We start from the raw sequence: 22,537 nt of genomic DNA on the forward strand, positions 1-22,537 counted from the left end.
GCTCCTGTCTCTGCCCAGCCAGCGATGAGATAGTCTCAAGGAGTAAGGCTTCTCAAGGAGGTGGGATGTTACAGCTACACTATGTCCCTTTTCTACAAAGCCCACCCTTCCCGGGGCCTGGGCACCCTGCCTACAGCACAGGCGAGAGAGCAGAGAACTTCTTCTCCAACACAAATGTGAAACCACTGTGATCATATTTTCAATTTTTTTCTCAGTAATAATGGGGTCTAGAAAATTGTTTTTCCTCCAATTAAAATAAGCTCAAATAGTGATCACTTGTGCTCAAGGGCTGAAAAAAGCAGCAAATATTTCAAAACAAGCACTCATTCACAGAAGAAAAATAGTACATTAAAATACTAACTCTATATCCAAAACAAAAACAAAACACACAAACTGTGAGTGAAAATGAAGGTTATGAAATTTGAAATGTGTGTTTTTATACTTAATGAAATGTGACTCATAATATGGGTCGTGTAGATTTACAATGTTCTAAACTATTCATATCCTTACTTGCAAGCATTTGGATTTTACAAATGATGTGACAAGTAAATACGTTGCTTAGAAACCATGGTGGGCTTTTGAAACTAATTCTTTTGTTTCTGGGATTTTGACTTGGCAGGTGTTTGGTGCAGTGGAGTTATCAAACTCCTCTGGTTTACTCTCAGACAGCACCAGTCATTCAGGGAGGGCTCTCAGATAAGGATAAAGCTTAAAAATCCGAGGCTCGTGTTATTCCAGCTCCCTGCCTGCATGGCATGCCCTCAATACCTCTTACAGTTTCAGTCACGCTGTGTCCAATTCCTGAAACCAAAACCCCTTGTGAGCCTCAGGATCTTCTTTTCTTCTAGGAAGTATTTTCTATGAAGCTTTGAAACACAGGACGAACTAAACCAAAGAGATGCTGTGGTGAGGTCATACTGCTTTTAAATAGAGACAGAAAGAAGTAGTCTGAAATAATTTATAACGCTATCATCTAAGACAATGATGTTAACCAGGAAATTGAGAAGTGGGAGTACTTATAAACGCCACCCTGATCCCAAACTCCTTCCATAACCCCAGAATAGCTGGCGTTACTACTAATATGATCTACAGCAGCACATTTAAACGTGGTTAACATTTAAATTTAGGTTTCATAAATTACACCCTGCAGAGATGGATAGAGACAGCTCCTATCTCTTTGAGGTATTGTTTCATTTGCAAATTCAAGCAGATGGTGCACGAGCAACTAATGACTCAAAAAATCACCCCTAAAAATAGTCCAGAACAAGGTGTGGATTTATCAGGGAAGGAGGGAACAGAAAAGGCTTTACTTCCCATTTCTCAGGCACAGCTCCAGGAGCCCAGCTCACCCAGAGCTGTGCAGCACCCCATTTTCAAGTATCTCTCCCTATCACCTCACACAGGGAAGAAATGAGGTGGTGAAGAGGAAAAGGATTAGCACTCCCCCCTTTCCCCACACCAAGTCTACATACAACCCAAAAAAACACTCCACCCTGGGAAATTACAACTTCCTTAACTGTATCCAGAACTGCTCAGCACAGCAGTGTGGCACCACTGAAACTTTCAGTCTCCCAGCCAGGTGGGTAGTGCTTCATGAAAACTGACTTTTCCAAGCAAATTCTATAAATACTTGTCACTGCTTCCTCATGAGGCAATACACTGCAATATATTGTACTTCCAGCGGGAAGCCAAACTTGCTGTCATTTCGCTGTTTATAATGATATCGTAGCCTCCTGTCTAACCACACTTGTACAAACTCTTGGGGAGGTAGAGAGTCCCTCCAGGACGTGTTGCTGGGGTTTGAGCAGGGGTGAAGCATGTCAACGTTAGCAGCATCTGCGTGGGGAGAAACTGCCGTGCAGCCAAATTATGTAAAGCATAAATTCCTCAGAGCACCGGGCCTGTGTTTGTGCAATGCCTGGTAGAAGGCACTGTTCACAGCCATCCCCAAAGCAATGACATTCTGAAGTAATAAATATTAATACTTTCTGGTTAAAGATCCCAGCACAAGTAAAGCCGCAGCTTGAAAAGTAAAATGTTTCTGTATGAAAAGTAGGAGGGCCTCTGGCAATTTTAACAGCTACAGGAAGGTGTTATTATTTACTGCACAAATACACACAGAATATGTATATTAAATCACACTTCAGTTGTTTCTGTGAAGCAAAAGACTCTCCTTCTGCTACAAGTCTTGCTCTTTTCTCTTGTTTGTACCATGAGTTCTTCCGCCCCTGCTTCTTGCATCCCTGTCCTCTACTGCTGAATATCCTGGGAAGAAAGCAGTCTCTTCCTCCATTTTCATTAATAGTAGAGACTGCTACTACAGTGTTATCTGATTCTAAATGTTATACTTAAACTGATTTGTTAGACCATGCTTAGCCTTTTTGGTTTTTTTGGCTTGTCTTATCTGTTTATTATGCAATAAAAAATCGTTGCTGTTGGGGCTCATGATTCAACAACTCCTGATGTATATTATTTCACTGAAGCACAGCTCTTTTTCCCATGCAGCTCTAAATTTGTAAGAGCTTGCCTGTGCTCATCTTCTGTGTTTCCATCCCCCTCGTATGGTATCCTAAATAAAAACAATGTTTAAAAATAAAGGAAAATATATGCTAATTATATACAATAGGCCAGAAGAATAGAGTTGCACAAAAATGCATTGGGCGAGGATCTGACTGTATCAGCCACATGAAGCAAACAGGCTCTGAAGTGAATTCTAAGAGAGAAGAAAGCAACTATTCACTATGCCACTATTACTTATACAAAGGTGAACAGATGAACCTAGTTCTGAGGGAAAGTCTGGCCACAGCAAATAAACCATGATGTCAAATTCTGTGCTGGCAGAGGGATGGTGCAGAATGATTTACTGTAGCTCTTCTAACATTCACAATACTGAGTGAGATGCCAGCATTCTGCTTCATTAACCAGTCATTTTGATTGCATCTTTTTTTTTTTTTTTTTTAATTCTAGTAATTTTCTCTTCTTTGCAATTATACTAGACATCTCAATCTCTCTACATAAATTATAGCTTTCTTTTTGAGGAGGAAACTGGCCACATAAGCTGGAAACACACTCTCCTCTGAAGCCAGAACCTGAAGGGAAAGAGCTTGAGCAGCCACCCTAGACTAATTAAAAGATTATCTTTACCTTGCTCCCACAATGAGTTGGTTCCTGTTGGCATCCAGTGCAAGCTGAGAAAAGTCATGCACACCTGGATAGGTGAAATTCGACACCCAGGGCTTCAGATCTGCAATGAAAATGAGAAAACAGAAAATAATAAAGCTGCTCCAAAAGCTGTGAGTTCACCCGGACATCCGCTAATGGATTTCCTACTGAGTCATCTGTCAGGGGAAGGCTAATTAATAACCTCTTTAAAGGGCTTCTATTCATTATGATTCTCAGCAGAATGTGCAAAAAACCCTCACATAAACACAAGGCCATCTCAGCACTTATTTTCATATCCAAAATGGAGTGTCAGCATTGGTTTCAGAGACAACAGCAGCTCGATTAAAACTGAGGAAACGTCTTCAGTGCAAGGACTAAGTGGTGTAAAGGGACAAGGCTGCCTGCCATAACACCTCCAGCCTTTTCTTCTGTGCTAATCAAAAGGAAACTGCTGCCCACCAGAAACAGAAGGTAAGGCCAACTGATGGAGAACCAACTTAGAGTACAAGTGATCTGCACTCAGGACCCAGCTGTTCCAATAACAGGTTTTACCTTCTCTTTCAGGTCTTAGCTTCTCTTCTAGGTTTCACTTTACCTAACATCTCAGATCCCTATCAGTTAAATCATTCCTTCATTTTTAGATGGTGGGGTGTGGGGTGTCATCACAGCATTTTTGTGGCTGAGTGATTGCACAAGCTTGAGACTGGCTCTATCAACTAGCTTGCATTTGCCAATCTAGACAATTGTCCAAACTGCAGTCACACAGGTTAAATGGAAAGCAAAAGACTTCCCTATACTTTGGTCACAGAGGCAAAACTCTTCTAGAAGCCTATTAACACAATATCAACTGAGAGATCTAGGACAAGTAGTCCTGTTGTAATAAAAAACACACCTGTTTGAAGAAAAAGGTAAATTACTATTTTTAGGGTACTCAGACGTGATGCTAGGGCATTCACAGGATCCCAGCTTTCAATACCACTACCGACTTTGACCTTGTGTGTATTAGAGATCACAGAATTTCAACCTCTCACCTTACAGTTTTACAGCACAAAATAACTGGGAATAGATTTAAATGTATCTTTCAGAAAGTCATTCAGCTCTACTGTGAAGACTTCTCTTGAGAACTGTTAACTACTATGGCTGTAAAATACATGGAGAATACCAAATATCTCGGGGAGTCAGGCACAAATGAGACCAAAGGACCCTCTGTGCCCTGTTGACAAGTAACTCTGCCTCATTCAAGGACTGGATCCAGGAGACTCACCATGAAAGGTAATATCTTCTGGTCTCATGCCAACAAGATACCAATACCCAGGCCAATGATCTGATGACTCATAACAATAATGATATAGTTCAGACCAGTTCAAAAGAGCTCTGAAAAAACATGTTCCACTGTCATCTTATATCCCCAATGATAAATTGCGTAGTCTCACTGAAGGCAGTCAGGTTTGAACACTTTGTTGTAGGCATTAGTTCCCATTTCCATAGGGGTGAGAGGACAGTGCTGATGAGGAATCTCATTAAGGCCTTTGTTGTCTTGGCATATTTCATGGGATTACAGATGTGCAACAGTATAAAACCTTTGATGCAGGGATATTTGTTGAGCCATTTCAAGTCCTTTCTCCCTCCAGGGATGGATGAAATTTAATCAAGCCCTTAAGTTTTCAAACCTTAAGAAAACGTATAAATAAAGTCCCTACACTCTACATGATCTGCCTCTCTTTCCAAAGCAGGATCTTGTTCTGCCTCTGTCCTGAACACCACCATGTTTCATAGCAGCTCCTAAGGTCCCTCACCACGGAGCTGGACACCATCAGCCCTGGTTCCATGCCCTGCCTAACTGGATGCTGCCAGGAGCTGTCCAACAGCGAGACCTCCATCCTCACAATCTAAAAACTCCGTTGCTGGGAGCTGGAGGCTTCCAACCCTTCTCAGCATTCCCATCACACCGCATAACCACACACAACACGTGTACCTCCTCTGCTCTTCAATGAAAAGGCATGAGTTAAGGAATAACTCAGCCCGTCTAACCTTCAAGCATCTCCACCTCCTACACTCCTCTGGGACCCTTAATGATGTACTAGCACCAGGGAGGCACTGCAGTTTCACCTCTGGCATTCTCCTAACTAATGGGGCTCTGACTTCTTTTCCTGTAGCTCTTTAGCTGCAGAGACATTTCTGAGCCAAGCAGCAGAACCAGCAACAATAACACCTTTCAGGCAGGTTAGCTGGCTGACATGTGCTGCAGATCTTCTGGCATTTCTGCTGGCTGATGGGGGTAGGATTAGGGGATTGCTGTATAATGATGATACCTTTTAAGGATCCTGCTTTTAGGCCATAATTTCTCTTGTCATTTTACCTCCTCTTCTACCAACTCTTCCCTACTAACTAACCCACTATTACAGTGCAGTGGCAGGAAGAATATGTCTTCATCTGCTGCTCTAAGCAAAAGCACCTCACTTCAGAGAGGTACACTCATCAGTTCTTCCTTTTAATGGCAAGCTCTGACAAACTACAGGTAAAAATAATTTAAAAAAAATTAAAGGCAGTAGTTTGCTTGAATCTTTCCAAGTTGGTTCAAATGTCAATCAAGCCCAAGAAATAACAGGCAGTGTCTTGATTTCTATTACTACTGCAGGTGGTACAACTTATAAAGAAACCCTTCCCAGTTATTAAATTAAAGGCTGAAAGGCATGCATCCTCACAGCAAAATTAAGCTTTTATAGGCATGTAGTTGGAGATTATTAAACCCAGCATGGTCCCAGATAAGAATGTATAAATGCGAGTTGTCAGAATTAATGCCAAACGGCACATTTTCCTTCCCAACTTTCTTTCCTCCTGTTAAGAGGGAACCAAGAGTTAGAACATGGATCTTTTTTCATTCAACACATTCAAATCTACTGCTCAGACCACAGGCATCCCTAAGGACAGTTTCAGCCTTTCACTCTGAAACTAGCTGAGTACTGCAAGGTAAGTGCTGCCCTGAGTCTATCCCATATTAGCTGAAGTTTACACATATGGACCCAATGAACTCCAGAGATTGCTTGTATTTGACCTTCCTCTGAAGGCTGATTTTTCCAGTGTTGACTCTTTAATTTGGCTGGAAACCTTCAGTGCTGGGGCATGTTTACATTTGCAAAAGTATCTGTTTAAAAACAGTATGAAAAATTAAAAACCAAGGCTCTGGCTTTGCATGTCAGCAGCAGGAGCCGGAAAGCTAGGAACCACATGGCTTAGGGGGAAAATGTTCATCAAGGCCTCCTTTGTGCTTCTCATCTCTAATCACTTCCAGGGGGTTAAAGATCCACACTCTCACTTCCTCCACACAAGAAGCAATGAACAAAAGCTTAACAGTTTCCAAAACCGTCCATCTCCAGATATTGATTCAGAACCTCTAAAGCTCTGCAAGTCCCTCCACAGCTCAAGGTGGTTCAGGTATCCAGCTGCAAAGAAGACAAAGCTTCACAGGAAATGTAAGTCTGGAGACACAGCTGTGTTCAGGCTATTCTGCATGCCTAAGACAAGGTGAAAGGACGCCCTCTGCCATTTCAGAGGGTGGTCCCTGCAGCCTGCTAGCACATTGCTGTGCTCTGACTTCCTGAGAGTACAGGACTGGGATGAGGATTACTCAGCTGCACAAAGAACAGTGTGCCAAATTGCAGGAGCTGGGCTTAAGGGCCCGATCCAGACACTCTTCAAATCATTGGCGATTTTCCACTGAGCTTGATGGGGTTTGGATCAGCTTCTAAAGATGTGGTAAACCCGGTAATACTTGAGTCTTCATCTCCTCAAAATCAGCTGCTCCCCACCTCATCCTTACTCTGTGTGTTTTGGAGGAAAGAAATATGTAAACACTGAGTTGAGACTTCCCTATCTGAAGGGCAGCATTTACTGCTTCATCTCACTTAAGCCCCCTTGTTGCTCTCATCCCAAGCAGGCTGCAACAGCTTTGTGCGTCCAGCGCACATCACACAAGAGCTGAGAGGTTAAATGCCCGTGCCTTGGAATTGCCAACCCACTGCAAGGTGCACCGAGTACGGCTACCCACTGTGCTATTCATGTTGCTATATCTTGCAAAATAATTCTCAGCATGGATTTCCTAGTCTGAAGCAAAAGAAACTAAACTGAACAGGATCAAGGATTTTTGTGTAAAATGCTCCTACTTAACCATGCTCCTATCCTAGGATTGCAGAGAAAAGCTTCAAAGAGATCATAAAAAGACCTTAAGGGAAGAAGATAGGGAAGTTAAACAAGAAGGAAGATTCAGAGGGTCCCCATTCCAGAAAAGACAACCTGAACCCCATACCTTACATAAAGCTCCTGTAAAATAGGCTGATTCAACAGTAAAAGTTTGTGCAATGAAGTAGAGCATACATGTAGCACTTTGGTCCTGTAAGACTCAAGGGCAATAAATAAATAAATACCTATTGTGCAGATATTCAGATCTACTTTTGTGCAGTGTTAACTTGACCACTCATTAAGTGCTTCCTTACTGCCTCAAAGTGATCTCTTCTAAGTTCTCTTAACTCAGTTTACTAGTTCATGGCATGCTTAATTACTGTATGTGAGTATTTCATCAATCCTGGTGAGGCCCAGATGACAGCCATGACTTCTATAACTTGTACAGTCTCCTCCCTTTTTGGTTTGCTTCAGTCCTGGCCCAGGGAAAATTATGTATAGTTGTTGGCAGATACTCCAGTTTGCAAGTACTCAGGTACTTAGCTCTTTTTCAGACCATCCACCAACCTGAAGGACTCTCATTGCTGGATCCCGACCATGACCAACAGATGCAAATCACCTTGTAACATAAGGTAAGGCCTCAGGATGTCTCCTTGGTGTAGACTGAAAAAATGTCCCCTTTTCAGAATCAGACCTACCATCTCAGACCATTCTCTGCTTCAATTATCCTAAGCATTCAGAGCATTTTTCATGAAGCAGACAGTTGCTTGCTAAGAGTGAGGTCACAGTTTCCATTCTGTGTGGGCCACTGACCAGAATCCATCAGAGACAACGCAAACAAGGCTGTAACCAAAGCTCAGAAGGCTAATGACTACCCACCCATGCATGCTACCACCTGTCTTCTCAAATGCTGCAAGTGTGGACCCTTCCAAGAATTCATAGAAGTTAAAGTGAAATTACAGCATTATCTTTATTGAACTGACAATGAATCATATTTTAATATCAGCTTCATTTTAAATTTTATCTCTCTGTTGTAGGTCACACCATAGGTTACTGCAATAGACTTTGGACATTAACTTTCACTCCCACCCCATGCTGAGCTGTAAAAGTAGCCTCCACAATGCAAAGCCACTCGGCAATTTAGCAAATTTATCAGGGGAGGGAGAAATCTTTTGCTGTGCGGGCAGAGCTGAGCAAACAAATGTGTCAGCACTCAGAACTCAACCTTACTTATGAGGCCAAAAAGCTCAATCTGGCTTTATCCCAGAAGTCCTCCTACACATACGTATCACCCTGCTGTCTTGTCTTCCCATCACCACCTCCACCTCATTACTGGTATTCTCTCTTTCTTTTAACCTGATCCGTTGAAATCTTTAATTGTACATTAAATACGTCTTCATCCCAAATGCTGCAATTTCTAACTTCATTGTCTTCCTAAGTCTCTGATCTCCACTCACAGCTATGAGGACTCGGAAGACTGTTGACAGAGTACATCCCCTTCTACAAAATGGGCCAAACCAGCAGGTTCCTTCTCTCTCCCCTTAACATCCAAACCCAACTCAGATGTTCTTCCAGATGTCTTATTTTTACGGTGTCATTCGGTTTATCCTTCTGACCTTACACTCACCTCTCCTCCCACTCCCGTTTTCTTTTCTCAAGTAGTCTTCACCTTCTACCCAAATTTCTACCTCATTTCCTGCCCACTCAAACCCACATTTCTACCTCATTTTCCACCCACTCAAACAACTTTTCCTGTCTTGACCAACTATGAAACTCCTTCTCTGATGAGAGAACAATGAGCTAAACCACGAGTGGCCTGCGGGTCACTGTGACAGCAGTTTACAGTGAGCCATTCCCTTTCCATGAGATCCAAGAAGCAAACTGTCCAAGGATATGTGGATAGGAAATGACTGGATAAAAAAAGAATAAGACTTTCTCCCTTAGTATCATAAAAGAAGGAATAGTCCTGTCCCTCAGCTACCAAGGAATAGAACAAGACAGAAGAAAAGATTCTGGTTTTTACCATCCTAAAGTGGAAAAAAAACCCCAAAACAAAGATTCAGGTCACACCTTCACAGAGACATAGGAATCACAATAAGTATAGTAAGCACTTAAAGATATGTCAAATGTGGACGATTTTGTGCCTCTCCCCTTACTGTTTACAGCTCCTCCTTGAACTGACCTTGCTGAGCTTCTTCCATCTCAAAAGAGAAACGACATCTGGAGATGTAGGCAAGGTCCCAAGAGTCCAACAGTCCTCTGTCTTGGCCAAATCATGAAACTATTTAGTGTCTCAGTACTTCCGATTATTAAATGGGTTTAAGGATACTGGCTGGTGCATCAAGGTCTAATTATCTGAACTGCAGACGATGTACAGGAGGTACGAAGTATGGCTATTGCATACCAAGCATTTTGACTTTGTTTCCTAAATTTTAATAATTTCTTCAAAGCAAGTGTTGCTAAATTGTTTCAATATGGAGAAAAAAGAACTTAGTCCAAACCCAATTTTTACAAAAGTACAATTATGACTGCTTGTTTATTTACTTTTTTGTTATTAATATGGACCAGCTGGCAAAACACACCAATATAGGCGGAAGAACCCAGGGATTCAATCGCAGATAAAGAAAACACCAGATAATAAGCATGAACTAGTGCTTACTTCCAGTAGGGGACATGTGCTGGTAAGTTGTCCTGGGGCCACCTCAAGGAAGGATATTGAAGGACTGCAATTCACATCCCCAATTTGCACATTTCTACAGTATTCAGCAGTTCTGCTCCATCAGGGAGGTCAGTCTCAGCCCATTCTCTGTTTCATTTGGCTTCCTATTTGCACACGGTGAGGGGCAGGCAGAAGCTCAGTCGAGACCTGCCCCAGGTAGAGAGCCAGATGACTTCCAGGAGCCAGAAGACTCTCCACTTGGTGAATCCCCAGGCCTCAGGCTGGGGATTGGAAAAGAAGTCCTGTAACATGAGGGAGGTTCTTCCCTCTTCAGCGTGGCTCCTATTGCTCAGACTCCCATAAGACCTCAAACCCCAGATAACGTAGAACCATTTAGCTTGAAAAAGACCTCTAAGATCAAGTCCAACTGTTAAGCCAGCACTGCCAAGTCCACCACTAAGCCATGTCTGTAAGGGCCACATCTACTTTTCTTTTAAATACCTCCAGGGATGGTAAGTCCACATACATTGTAGGTCCTCACTGGCAATGGCCAACGAAGAGCAAGAGGGGATGGTACATTGTTGGGGGTGTTGGTAATGGATGCACGTCCATGAGAAATAAGTGTGTCCATTTGCCCTGCCTGAGATTGACAGTACCAAAGGTGTGTGTCTACATAGCACAGGACTTTATGGAAAGAATGGATTTGGCTTTCCTCAGCAGTCTTTCAGCTGGGGCAAACACTACCCTTACACTGCCTCCCCTCCTCAACAACCTTGCCTGCTGCCCCATACAGCACTGCATGGTCCCATTATCACCTTGTGAAACTCGGCTAACTGGTGCCACACACAGCTTCAGTGCTAGCAAACCCAGAGATTTCTTGTTCTCTTAAGGACATTGCAATGTTTAAGTATTGTGATCCATTGTTTACCGAGACAAGCCCTGCAGCTGTCACGCAATCTCCCTCCCTGAGAAAGATAAAGTGAGTGCTCATGCATCACTTGCAGTTTCCTATGACATTCTGATCAGTATAATCCCTCTTTTCAGACAGGAAAACAAGCTGCATCTTGGCTCCTACCACCACTGCAGTCTGATGGGGAAAAAAAACAACGCCGCTTTGTCATCATTCAAGGATCCTTCAGTCTGATTCCTCCACATCTGGGGGCAAATTTTTTTCACTTCCTTACAGTTACATGTTCACATCAGCCACTTGTGCCAGTAGAGGTGGTACAAGATTAAGGACAATCATTTTCACTAGTAAGAAGGTAGGAGAGGGCAGAGAAAGCAGGGCTAAACTCTCCTTGAATTTCACCTGCAGGTAGTCAGATCTGCCACGGAAGCAGATGTGTCTGATTGTGACGAACATCTGAAGCAGAAGGTGATCCTCTTTGCTGGTTCGCCAGAGACAGAACTGGAGATGCCCAGTCAAATACACAGTTTGTGCTGTTTAACTGCCAGGCTTACTTCTGAGGACAAAGGTCCCACCGTGAGTCAGTTACAGCAATGAATGAATCAGAGCAGAGGCTGTAAATTCCTGAAAGTGTTTTGAAATGAAGCTGTTCTCATTAGGATCAGTATTTTTAAATTGGACACTGGCTAATGGTAGTAAAGAATTATCAGAAACTATATTTTGTCAATGGCCTCCACCTCTTTTACTGACGTGCTGTAAAACTGCGCAATCCCCATGTATAAAATGCAAATCTGAATTTTGCAACTCAAGCACTTCCACTGAAATACATTGTATGGATCACCCAATATCATAAAAAGGAAAGAATGGATGATCTATGAAGTCAGAGCTCTTTAAGCCAAAGGAAGAGTTTCTTGAGGATTTTATCTGCACCTCCCAAAGCTAGAAATTATCATAAAAACCTCTAACCCAGTCTACTGTGTATTGCAGATCACAGACTTTCATCCAGCTAATCCTATACTAAGCCAAAGAACATGCTGGATTACTTAACCACTTGAGTCAGCCATGTTAGAAGAAACAATTTGTCCAGCTGGACCTATCAGCGTTCTGATAGTATAACACCTTAGAAACAAAATTATATGGTAGGGTTTCCATTTACAGAATTGATGTTCCAGTGCTGTGCACTTTGACTGTGGCCTAGCCCTGCACATTAGCATACTCTTGGTTTCAAGCACACAATCCCACTTTAACATAAGTACTTGACTTCAGTGCTTGACTGAGCTCAGACTGTTTGTAGCCTTCCAGGGTGAACCCCGCATGATTAAACAAGAATATGTCTTATGAGATTGCTGGTACTAAAGTGAACTTTATCAAAGCATAATGACACCCTTGAATGGAAGGTTTCAGGAGCATGTGATATATTAACACTCATCAGAAGCAGATGTGCTGAATAAATGAGGCCTGCTGTACCACTGGCACACAAACTTGTTCAGTTAGGGAACTACACTAAGTAAACTTGAGAATAAGGCCTCTGTAAGGCATGTCTTTGTTTGCAACCAAACCACAGAAAAAGAAGATGAACACTTTGCTTTACTTTCCACCCTGTTTCCTTTCTCTGGTGCCTGGGATCTGAAAAAAGGCTGCCCATTTCTGTGTCCCAGATCCAACCCCCCTGCCAAAGACAGGAGCACACACATGCTGGTGATAGCTGCTGCTGTTAGCCCCAGTTACATCAGCGGTACCTCTGGGAAATATTAATAAGCTACTCTGCTGGTAACATGAGTTTTTCATGTCCTTGGTCCACACATAATACACTGGAGCACCTGTTCTTCCATACTGTGAGCACTGTGAGTCTGTGTCACTTGGTCATGCTGCTGAGGATGCCCCCCTCTCATCAACACCACCACCCATGGTCAGAGGCTGCTCCTTCTCTTGAGCTATTGTACCTCTGCAAACTTTTATCTTCCCTCATTGCAATATATGAGTTAATTGATCACTTTGCTTCCTGAAGCTTCACTGTAAAGTCTTCCTTTCTCCCCTGCTTGTCATGATGTATTCCATCTAAAGCATTTCGTGAATGAAGGGCACTCTTCCAAACCGCCTTTTCTTCTTGAGGCCCCAAGAAACAGCATACTGAATAATTTTTTCAATCAAATCTCATTGCAATTATTTGTGAAGTGCCTTGGACACCATTAATGAGAAAGTGTCAAAGAACTAGCATCATTACTGTTATAATTATTATTATGGAATGAAAAATATATTGAGAGCTGTAGGGTGTAATTTTCAGAAGTTTTGCCTGAAAGCAAATTACTTCTCTAACCACTGTATATTTATGGCTTTATCAGTCATAATTTTCAAAAAAATCTAAATCAAATCTAAAGAAGAACATACCAGCTTCATTTGCCACAGTTCTATTTTTCAAGATTGAAAAGAAAATTGCCACAAGGTATGCTTAATGGATATAAAATCCATACTGAAATGCACTGAAGGTTAAGTATTCTGAAGCACCCACAGGATTCCATCACTTTCCAGTCAACACTCCATCACTAGTTAACATTTGGACTCCCTGTGTGGACATTCAAGGGCATCAAGGCTGTGAGCTAGAAGACAACTCTCCTATAGTGTATTTTGCCTTCCCTTTGATGCTTGGCCAGATACACTTCTAATATTTCACCCCACAATCTTCATCCTTTGTTAACTAAAATTTTGGTTTGGGTTGTCAAGATCTTACTTGCTCAAGGAAAGTGTAAATCTTTACCAGAATTTCCTATGAGGCTTTCCTAGCTGGCCTTTGGAGTTCATGAATGCTAAGGTGCTTTTTTTCCCTCATCAATATACAGTAAAGGGAATAATGTATTAGTGACCAATTCAATGTTAGTGGTGGTGTTTGGTGAAATGTAAAGAACCTTCTAAAGAAATAAATCATATCTTATTATCCTTCAGCCCACAAAGTTAAAACAGCTTTTGCTTTCAATATAACAAGCGAACACTTAGCTGCTCCCCACAGGTTTCAGTGTTTGAAGCTGGCCATGTTTCAATGAAATGTTCTTAAAAGAAAGAAAATATTGAGAAAATACATAGCAACCTACATTCTAGTCACCTGAATCACATTTATCTGGTAGGGAGTAATAATTACAGACAGTCTGAAGTAAAACCCCAGATATAAACACTCCCAAACTAATTCATTTGGAAAACCTGAGGCAACAGGCAGAGAAACTTGTCTGCATTTAGGAGAGATTGAGGATTAGACAATGGATCAAATGCCACACATTGAGAACTCACATCAGCCATGATGATACAGTCTGCAAAGCTGAGATTTGCAGTCCTGAGAAGATCTGAGATATAAGCTATTTAACCAAGTCCACCTCTCTCCTCTGCCTCAACATGGGATCAGTTGAAGTGTTTTTATGGATGAAGACAGGCTGCAATTATTAAAGCAGAGACAAATGATATTCTTCCAGCTTACCCTAACTGCCATGACCCAAGGGAGAAAGCCCTGGGAGACAGAACAGAGAAGAACCTGGGAAGTCTATCATACTTTTTCCTGAGCATAGTGATTTAATGGATAAAACTAATGAGAAATAAATAATGGTAGAAACTGCAAGTGGAAACCTGTCTACAACTCATTTGCAGTGGAGTTGTGAATGTCCAAATGATTCATGAAACACAGATGAGTTTACAAACTCTTAAGCATTTCCTTGGTAAACAAGCTGAAACCAAGCACTCTGCAGGCATTACAAACATCTATACATGTCACTCGTGGCTCTGGCTCTCGAAACAACAAACCTTACATAGTATTGGTGTGGAAGATGTTTCTGGCTTTCCCAAGAGGCACATTACAAAGGAACTCCAAATGTCTTTAATGAATAGCAAAGGTGCTTTATGTCCAAGAGATAGCTGTACAACAAGTAACCAGGCCAAGCATGACACAGGCATCGCCCAGTTGCAAATGGAGGGATTGATCTATTGTTTATAAGATGCATATGGAAAATATGAGAAAGATGAACATGATTGACAAAACCTAGAAACAATTTCTCTAGTGTTCAGATTACCAGAGTGGTCCACAGGGGAGCTGTGCCAGGATGACAAACTGTTTTGTGAAATGGGACTTGGATGCATGTGTTCATGCATGTATAAATAAAAAAGGACGCACTAAAGATATACTTGACTTGTTTCACTAATTTCTCAACTCACTGAAAAATAAACAAGCATGCAAGACCCTTAATGTAGCTACCCACTCACAGCCAAACAGCTAATAAAACACCAGAAACAGCCTCCTGGGAAGTAGAAGATCATTTTCTTATTGATCTAACAAGGGAAATCAAACTTTAACTGGATTTCCTATAAGCACAGAGTAGAACAATCTAATTATGAAAAGCCCAGACTGGGTACGTTATTATTGTTGGTGAATTGTACAATGAGCATCATTTATAAGCCCCAGGGAAATTGGGGCACCATTGTGTTAGTTTGGTACTGTGCAAACACACAGGACAGTGCTTGCAGCATGAAATTCCTAACCTGTCCCTCACAATCTCTATGCAGGCTGCTAGGATAAACTATTCAGCTTATGGCCCCTTCCCAGTCTACATCTCTCCTGGCAGTGCAAACTTTATCTTTAGAATGTAAAGTATATTTAGAGCCAGAATTTATGTCCCATGACTTGTCTAGACCTTTTTCTCTAGGTCGCAAGTAGCAGCAGGTGTTTTGGAGAATGAACTCTGTAAAGAAACAGGCATTTTGTCTGAACACAGCTAAAGTAAAAGCATTTTGAATATGTAGACTCCTTTCTCCTTAAATGAGTAGGGCCTGTATTGTCCTGTCTTTCTTACCACTCTCATAGCAATAGAAAGAGATACCAGTTCAAACAGATGGTTGACTAGTGTGGATGAGATACAATAAGCACAACATAGAAAATACATAACTTCTCAGGAAATAAGGGTAAAGATAGACAGAAAGAAGTTTTAATTGGGATTCTTCCATGACAGGGATATTATCCAGCCAACTGGATGTTAAGAATATCATCATCTAGGGGTAAAGTACAACAAAAAGAGACTGAGCACAAGCAAGGTGGGAACTGAAGACTAGAGAATACAAAACATGCTATGGCATCCCATTTGTCTGGTGATGGGAAACCTGGCTAGCAAGGCTGTGAAAAAGAAGCTATTCAACCCCTTTGTAACATAAACTGTTTTGTTAACCTTTTCATTCTGGCAGTAAATTAATGCATCCTGTATGACTGAATGGCCAGGGGCCTTATTAGTATTATTATGGTCCATCCACTGAAAATTGCTGATGTAACATAATCCTTTCCCCTGGCAGCAGGAGCATCAGCAGGGCTGCTGCTGGGGTCATTCTTTCAATCTTTACACATTCCCATTGCGTACCAGGTTGTGATCCATGAGACAATGCATTTGGAGACCCACAGAAAGCCCACGAGCCACACTGTTAAGCAGAGACATCCTCAGAGCAATCTGGAACAGCACATAAAATCTACATAAAATGCATATTCCCCTATTTCTCTCCCTCGCAGCCTAAACCTGCATGTGCTGGCATCAGAACAGGGTATAGCTTTAAGGTAAATTAGATTATGAACTGAGATGTGGGTTTGGATGTGTGAGCCCTCTTCCACAGATTTTAAAAGATATGTACAGTGGAAAAAAGGTGCCTTTAATTTTATTCCTGTGTATTTTCCAGCTGAGCCTTGCAGCAGAAAATATAAGATTAAACTATCATGAACAATCACAAGGAAACAGCTGCTGAGAAAAAACAATAACTCTGAATCTAACTTGGGTTTAAGAGACTCAAATGATAATATGGATCATTTTCTTGATGTGTCTGCAATTTCAGTCTTTCTTTTGCACAGTTGTCAAATTCTAATTAACTCAACAGTTTTTGCCCTGTGTCACTGAAGAGGGAAAGGGAACAAGAACAGTGAAGGGGAAGACAGATTACTTTTTTTCTATGAAATATTCACGCCGGATTAAAACAAAGCAAACTGGCAGATTATGAGCGTGTTTACATAGCCAGTGATTCTGTGGAGAAGCAATCATACTGAGTGCCAAAAAATGCCCACCAATTCCTCAACATCAGGAACTGGGGTTCCTAATGCAATGAAAGAATTAGTTAATGCAGAATGATTTACCTCAGTGCTGGATCACACAGACTCAAAGTTTGGTGTTCCTGGTTAATAGAGAGAGCAACACTTTTTCTCATTTCTATAACATCTTCATTATTGTATTACCTATTTAAATATCCAACTGAGGTTCACCGTGTTTTAACAGCAAGGGTTTCTGCTTTTGGCCCTACCCAGTTAAAACAGATGGTTAGACTTACTTAGCAATTAAAATCAAGGTTTATTTACCAGAGCAAGGTTAGAGCCAGTGCTGTATCCTATAGGCTTAAAGATTTTGCTAATTTATTTTAATCCACTTAAACCTCTAAGGCATGGATAATGGAAAACAGACAAGAAATCTCTTAAACTTTTCAGTTTAAGAGACAAGAGTTTCCTTCTCCATGAAGAATAGTAAAGCTCTCTAGAAGAATCCTGAAAGGTCAGCAAGGATGCCTTTGACTACTTTCTTCCTGGAAACTCTATCTCAAAGGTCACAAAACCACAACTAAATTGCCTTTAGCAAAGAACCTAACTAGAGACACATTGCAAGGTACTTAATTGCCTTTAGCAAAGAATGTAACTGGAGATGCATTGCAAAGCCTTAAATGGAAACCGAAATCGATATTTCAACATTTAGGAGGAAACCATTTTTAGCAAGGAGACTCAGCAGCTGCTCATGCTGGCACATTGAGCTTAACACACTGGTCTGAAGCGTATTTTGAAATAATGGTGATACCAATATAATGATCTACCCATTGTGTGAATAAGTGGACAGATTATCCAGATAACAATTTAGGAGTACATGTATGCTCATGGAAAATCTGACTGGGATAAAGATAAGACAAATTCTATGCTTCAAAAGAACAGTAAAAAGATTGCCTACCGCCACACAAAGGACCCCTCTCACATTCAAGTTAATTGCCCAGACGAATGACAGAAAAACTACTGGCACAGGTGACAAATATGTAACCAAACCAAACCAAAAAAGCTCCAAACAAAAGGGCCACCACTCCCTGCAATTTTAAATCAACTTACTTCTCTTGCATTCAAGTGTGTCCACATTCTCTATCACATTTCACTTATTAAGTGTCTGGCTCCAGCAAGCCAGGTGAGGTATATAAGCATTATTGAATCCAGTTAGAGAAAAGGAAACTTAAAAATGGTTTCAGCGTGGCACAGGATTACAGGGAGCCTGTAGCAGAACAGAAAATGGAGATTCTTAGACCAGTAGTTCCAAATCTGCCTGTATTAAGTGACTGCTGTGAAACTTCGAATTAAAACACTGTAAAGCATCAATGGGAAAATGATTGTCAGGCCACTTTCACTGGCCTGTGGATTACAGGTGTAAGGAAAACAGCACAGACTAAACCTAAATGGAATCTGAAACAGGAATAGCTCTTACCTTCAAAAGCAATTGTGGGGTGTTCTTTCCTGACACACTGCTGATGTTCAGTTTCAGAGTATTCAGGTGCATTCTGTGATGCTGAGAGATGAAAAGCAAGAAGAAAAAGGCTTGGCAATGACAGGGAAATGGCCTTTAATCTTGAAACAATCATGACTGAAGGGCGGCTGCAGAACTAGCTTCCAAGATAGGCCCAGGGAGGATACCTGAAATACAAATAATTCCACTTTCAGAAAGACGAATGCTTATCCAGAGCATGTAGCACAGGTAGGGAAGGGTGGAGGTTCCCCTTTCATCCCAACCCCACTTGTGCTAGGTACACAAGGTAATATTCCACAAACAGCATGTAAAAAAAACACAACCCAAAACCAATTTACAACTGTATTTTGACTTCTAACTTCAAGTACAAGGGAAGTGCACAGCTCCCTAAATATCTATCTTGGTGTGCCTTTGGGGGATATGTCCTTAAACAGCAGCTGGTGTGCAATGGCTGACACTGACAACATGAAATCTCAAATACTCCAGGTGTAAACGTGTGCCCCAGCCTGGACACCTCCCTCCTTGGTTTCATGATGTGCCATGCTAAATGTCATGCTACATTCAAGAGATTGCTAAGGAAAGGCCAACATCAGTCATCAGGAAAACACATGTAATTAATACTGTTCTAATAGGTGATTTATACATTTTACCACTGCGGTTTTAAATGTCTTGAAACAAAAAAAGCCAATTCAAAGGTGTTGCCAGGAAAGTGCTAATTACGGTACAATAGAAATTAAAAGAGTTTATTGAGGAAAATGGTGAGAACTGAGCCAATTGCTTGCATTATTATGGGATGCTATAGCTCCCAGTCATAAGAGCTGAGGCACAGCTAAAGAGGAGGAGCACTCACTCTCGGGAGAGGAGAGCGGAAAGTCATGCCTTTTCTGCGTGAGCGTTTTTAACAACAACAACAGCAGCAGTAAAGGCATAGCTCTAAAAACTCCCTTGGGCCAAGCAGGTCTGAGGCAGGGGATGGAGGATTAATTAGCCCATGCCACAAGCTCCCCAAGATGACGCTGCAGCTTAGGAAAATCTGCATAGAATTTAATCTTACTGCTGTGCATATTATATTTTCCTATGTAACTTTGTTTAATTATTGCAAACACGTGTTTTCAAACAAATGGAGTCTTCTACCCTTAAATCCTACCTAGTGATAAAGCTGATTCTCATTAAATTCACAAGTAACAAGATTTTCAATTCCTGCAGGTGTAGTGATTCACAAAGGCAGTGTAACAGTCAACACCTGCAGTGCCTGATACCTCTACATTTTCATTTGGAGTCTCTAAAACACTTTCAGTGACCTGAAATGGTCAAGCTGATGGCAGGTAACCTGAGGCACTGATGCACAATGGCAGGCTTGTGGCGTGGGGCAAACTCCAATATTGTTACATCAAGGAGCTGAGAGAAGCTTGTAAAGGTCTTTGGGCATCACAGGAGCAATAAGGGACGGCTTACAGCAGCAATGGGAGATGTTTTGAAAGATGTTTTATTAACTGCATTTCTCTGTGACTTTAAATACCGGCATAAAGATGAGCTGCCAGCACATCCATTATGTGCGTGCTCAGCAGCAGCTACATACCTCTGACTGAAATAGCACTGGCATTCAGGACTTGGGGTAGTTCTAGGGACTTGGTTTCCCAGCTAGTGTGAATGAGACATTACAGCATTGCACTTTTTTTCCAGCCCCATACACATGCAGATTTTATGCAGTGATGTATAAAAACACCTTCCAGTTCTCCAAAAGAAGTTCTACAGCCCTTTACTACAGAGGGTGGCTTTTTTAAAAACATAGCAAATATAACGTTAAATTAAAAAATGGGACTGGCAGAAGGGAGAGATGTGAAATCATTTAAAGCTCAGGCCAGCACAGCATTTAGTCATTAAGCACAGGCATACTGAAGGGCGTACACCACTGAGCACCGTGGCACCTCACATGATGGACACGTTGTGCAAGTCACACTGTAATAAAAATTATTGATTATGAGGCACCAAATTATATTTTCAGCCACTGGTTTAAATGATCAGTTTTTTCCAGTACAGATCCAGAAGTGAAGCACAGCTCAGAGATGTGAAGGCCAGGGAGATGCATTTTGTACAGCTTTCGGATACACTTAAAGTCAAAGCCAAACTTTCCTTAGGTGGGAGATGGTTGTTGTGGGAAATGCACAAAAGGCAAAAGGACTTTTTCACTGTCAGATATCCTTGCTGGAAACTGGAAGAGACAGTCATGGAAATCTCACTTTATGCATGCTCTACTACTCCCAGTGCAGCCATTACTGGCTAATCCTGAAAATAAGGTACTAAACTAAACAGATTTTAGTCCAAGCCAATATGGCCATTTTCATGTACTAATCATCCAAACAATGATCTCAAGCTAGGTGAAAAAAAATCTTAAAACAAAGACACACAGTAGGGTCTCATGCTCCTCTACAACCTAATGTGTTGTACAATTAGCAGATGAGTAAATTCCAGTTTCAAACTTACCAGGGTCATGAAATGATAAAAAGTTGCATACGAGAAGGCTTCATAACATCCCACTGCCTATTCTGTGCCAAAGCAGAGTACATTTACTAGTGTTTTGTCTGGACTAATTGTAAAATGTGCCAAGTAGCTGGATTTCTGCCACTTTCCCTGAGAGATTTTACCACAGTCCAAGAGACTTCAGTGTTCCTTAGAAAGCTCTAATCAGTATTTGGGGTAAAGTTCCATCTTCTTTTTCCTTATTGTCATGGGGAAATCCAAAGTGTGCATGAACACAATGATTTCAAACTTGATTTTAAGTGAGAATTAATATATGACCAAACAAAGATGAAAAAGAAACATTATAAAAAAACTTGGACCCTCCACGATGTTCCCTGTCTCCTACATCCAACTGTGTTGATCAAATGTGTGAAGCTTTCATGTGCTGGAAAATTGAAAAAAATCAGCGTCTCATGCAGCCCTGAGCTGGTGTCTACCGGTGTCAGAGTCAATGGGTAAATGCCAGCTTGATCAAGGGTGACGAAGCCAGAGCCCTGGAGCACCAGCTGAACAACAGTGAGACAGTGGATAGCACTGCAAAAGCTTACTCCTTCAACCTGCCCCTTCCCAGGCTGCCTTGCTCACTTTTTCTCAATATTTTAAGAAAGACTCTAACTTAGTAATTATTATTTCCAGCCGCTGCAAATTTGTTTCCAAGAAAAAACCCCATGCTCCAAATATGAAGCAGTGCCATGTGCAAGCACAGGTCAACTGAGTGCCAAGAGCAAGCTCGTAACTGCCTGGGAGAGTCCAGCAGTTATGAAGTGCTTTAATGACATGAAATGTTTTAATTTTACTGGAGATGGCCAAGCCCACCCTCCAATTTTGCCCAAGCTGCAGATTTTCACTGTGAGGGCTGGAGTATGACCAGTGCTTAGGACCAGTCCCCATCCAGACTGCTAGAACACTGAACATCCCAAGCACAGCCCAGGCTAGCACTGCTTTGCACTGCTAGAACTTGCCCTGGCCTCAAGCTGTTTAGATGCAGTTAAATACTATAAAAAGAGCTGTTCTTATTAGACTCTCTGCTCAGAATGGCTTAGGCCTCAAGAAATCAGCTGTCAAGTTTTCAGTGCAGATGAGAGGAGAGAGCTCAAATCCCTGGTTAAACTCAAATCTCAGACAGGACATATAATTTCAATTCTTTATTTACTCGTTTTGATGTGTCTTTACCACTGTAGCTATTCCCCTCCCCAGCCCAATGCAGACATGTTAAAAAAAGATAAAAATGTCAAAAAATATTATCTCTCCAAGTTTATCTGTCCTCTCCCTCATGAAAGCCTGTCCTCTGCACCACTGCACAGCCCCAAGGGACACTGATGGGGAATCTTTCTCCCCTCAGAGGGATTCACTGCAGAGTGAATCCCTCCAGCCCTCTGACAAAAAAAAGGTCAACAAATTCAGGCTACACTGGACCTGGTGAAATATGCTCCAGAGACAGGCATTTTATAGAGCACCACTTCTGCCACCATCCTCTTGTCTCTTAAATCAGGCTTTCTTAGCTCATGAGCCCCCCTGACTGCAGCGGCGGTGGCAGGGGACAGGCAAAGAGCGGCTCTA

At 41.7% G+C, this 22,537-nt stretch overlaps 1 protein-coding gene across 4 annotated transcripts in view; it reads right to left on the reverse strand.

Annotated features, from left to right (window-relative positions):
- Positions 1-22,537, reverse strand: part of SEMA5B (semaphorin 5B) — a 270,787-nt gene that overhangs the window by 115,961 nt on the left and 132,289 nt on the right. For all 4 annotated transcript variants that reach the window (XM_039381823.1, XM_039381820.1, XM_027725635.2 and 1 more), the window contains exons 4-5: positions 18,419-18,624; positions 3,145-3,244 (exon numbers count right to left, since the gene is read on the reverse strand). In XM_039381823.1, the coding sequence (XP_039237757.1) occupies positions 3,145-3,244; positions 18,419-18,572 (254 nt within the window). In that variant the 5' untranslated portion in view covers positions 18,573-18,624. The remainder of the gene's footprint in view (positions 1-3,144; positions 3,245-18,418; positions 18,625-22,537) is intronic.

Source organism: Pipra filicauda, unplaced genomic scaffold (genome assembly GCF_003945595.2).
Source record: "Pipra filicauda isolate LSUMZ 115617 unplaced genomic scaffold, ASM394559v2 scaffold10_size6260569_pilon, whole genome shotgun sequence".
Taxonomy (NCBI): domain Eukaryota; kingdom Metazoa; phylum Chordata; class Aves; order Passeriformes; family Pipridae; genus Pipra; species Pipra filicauda.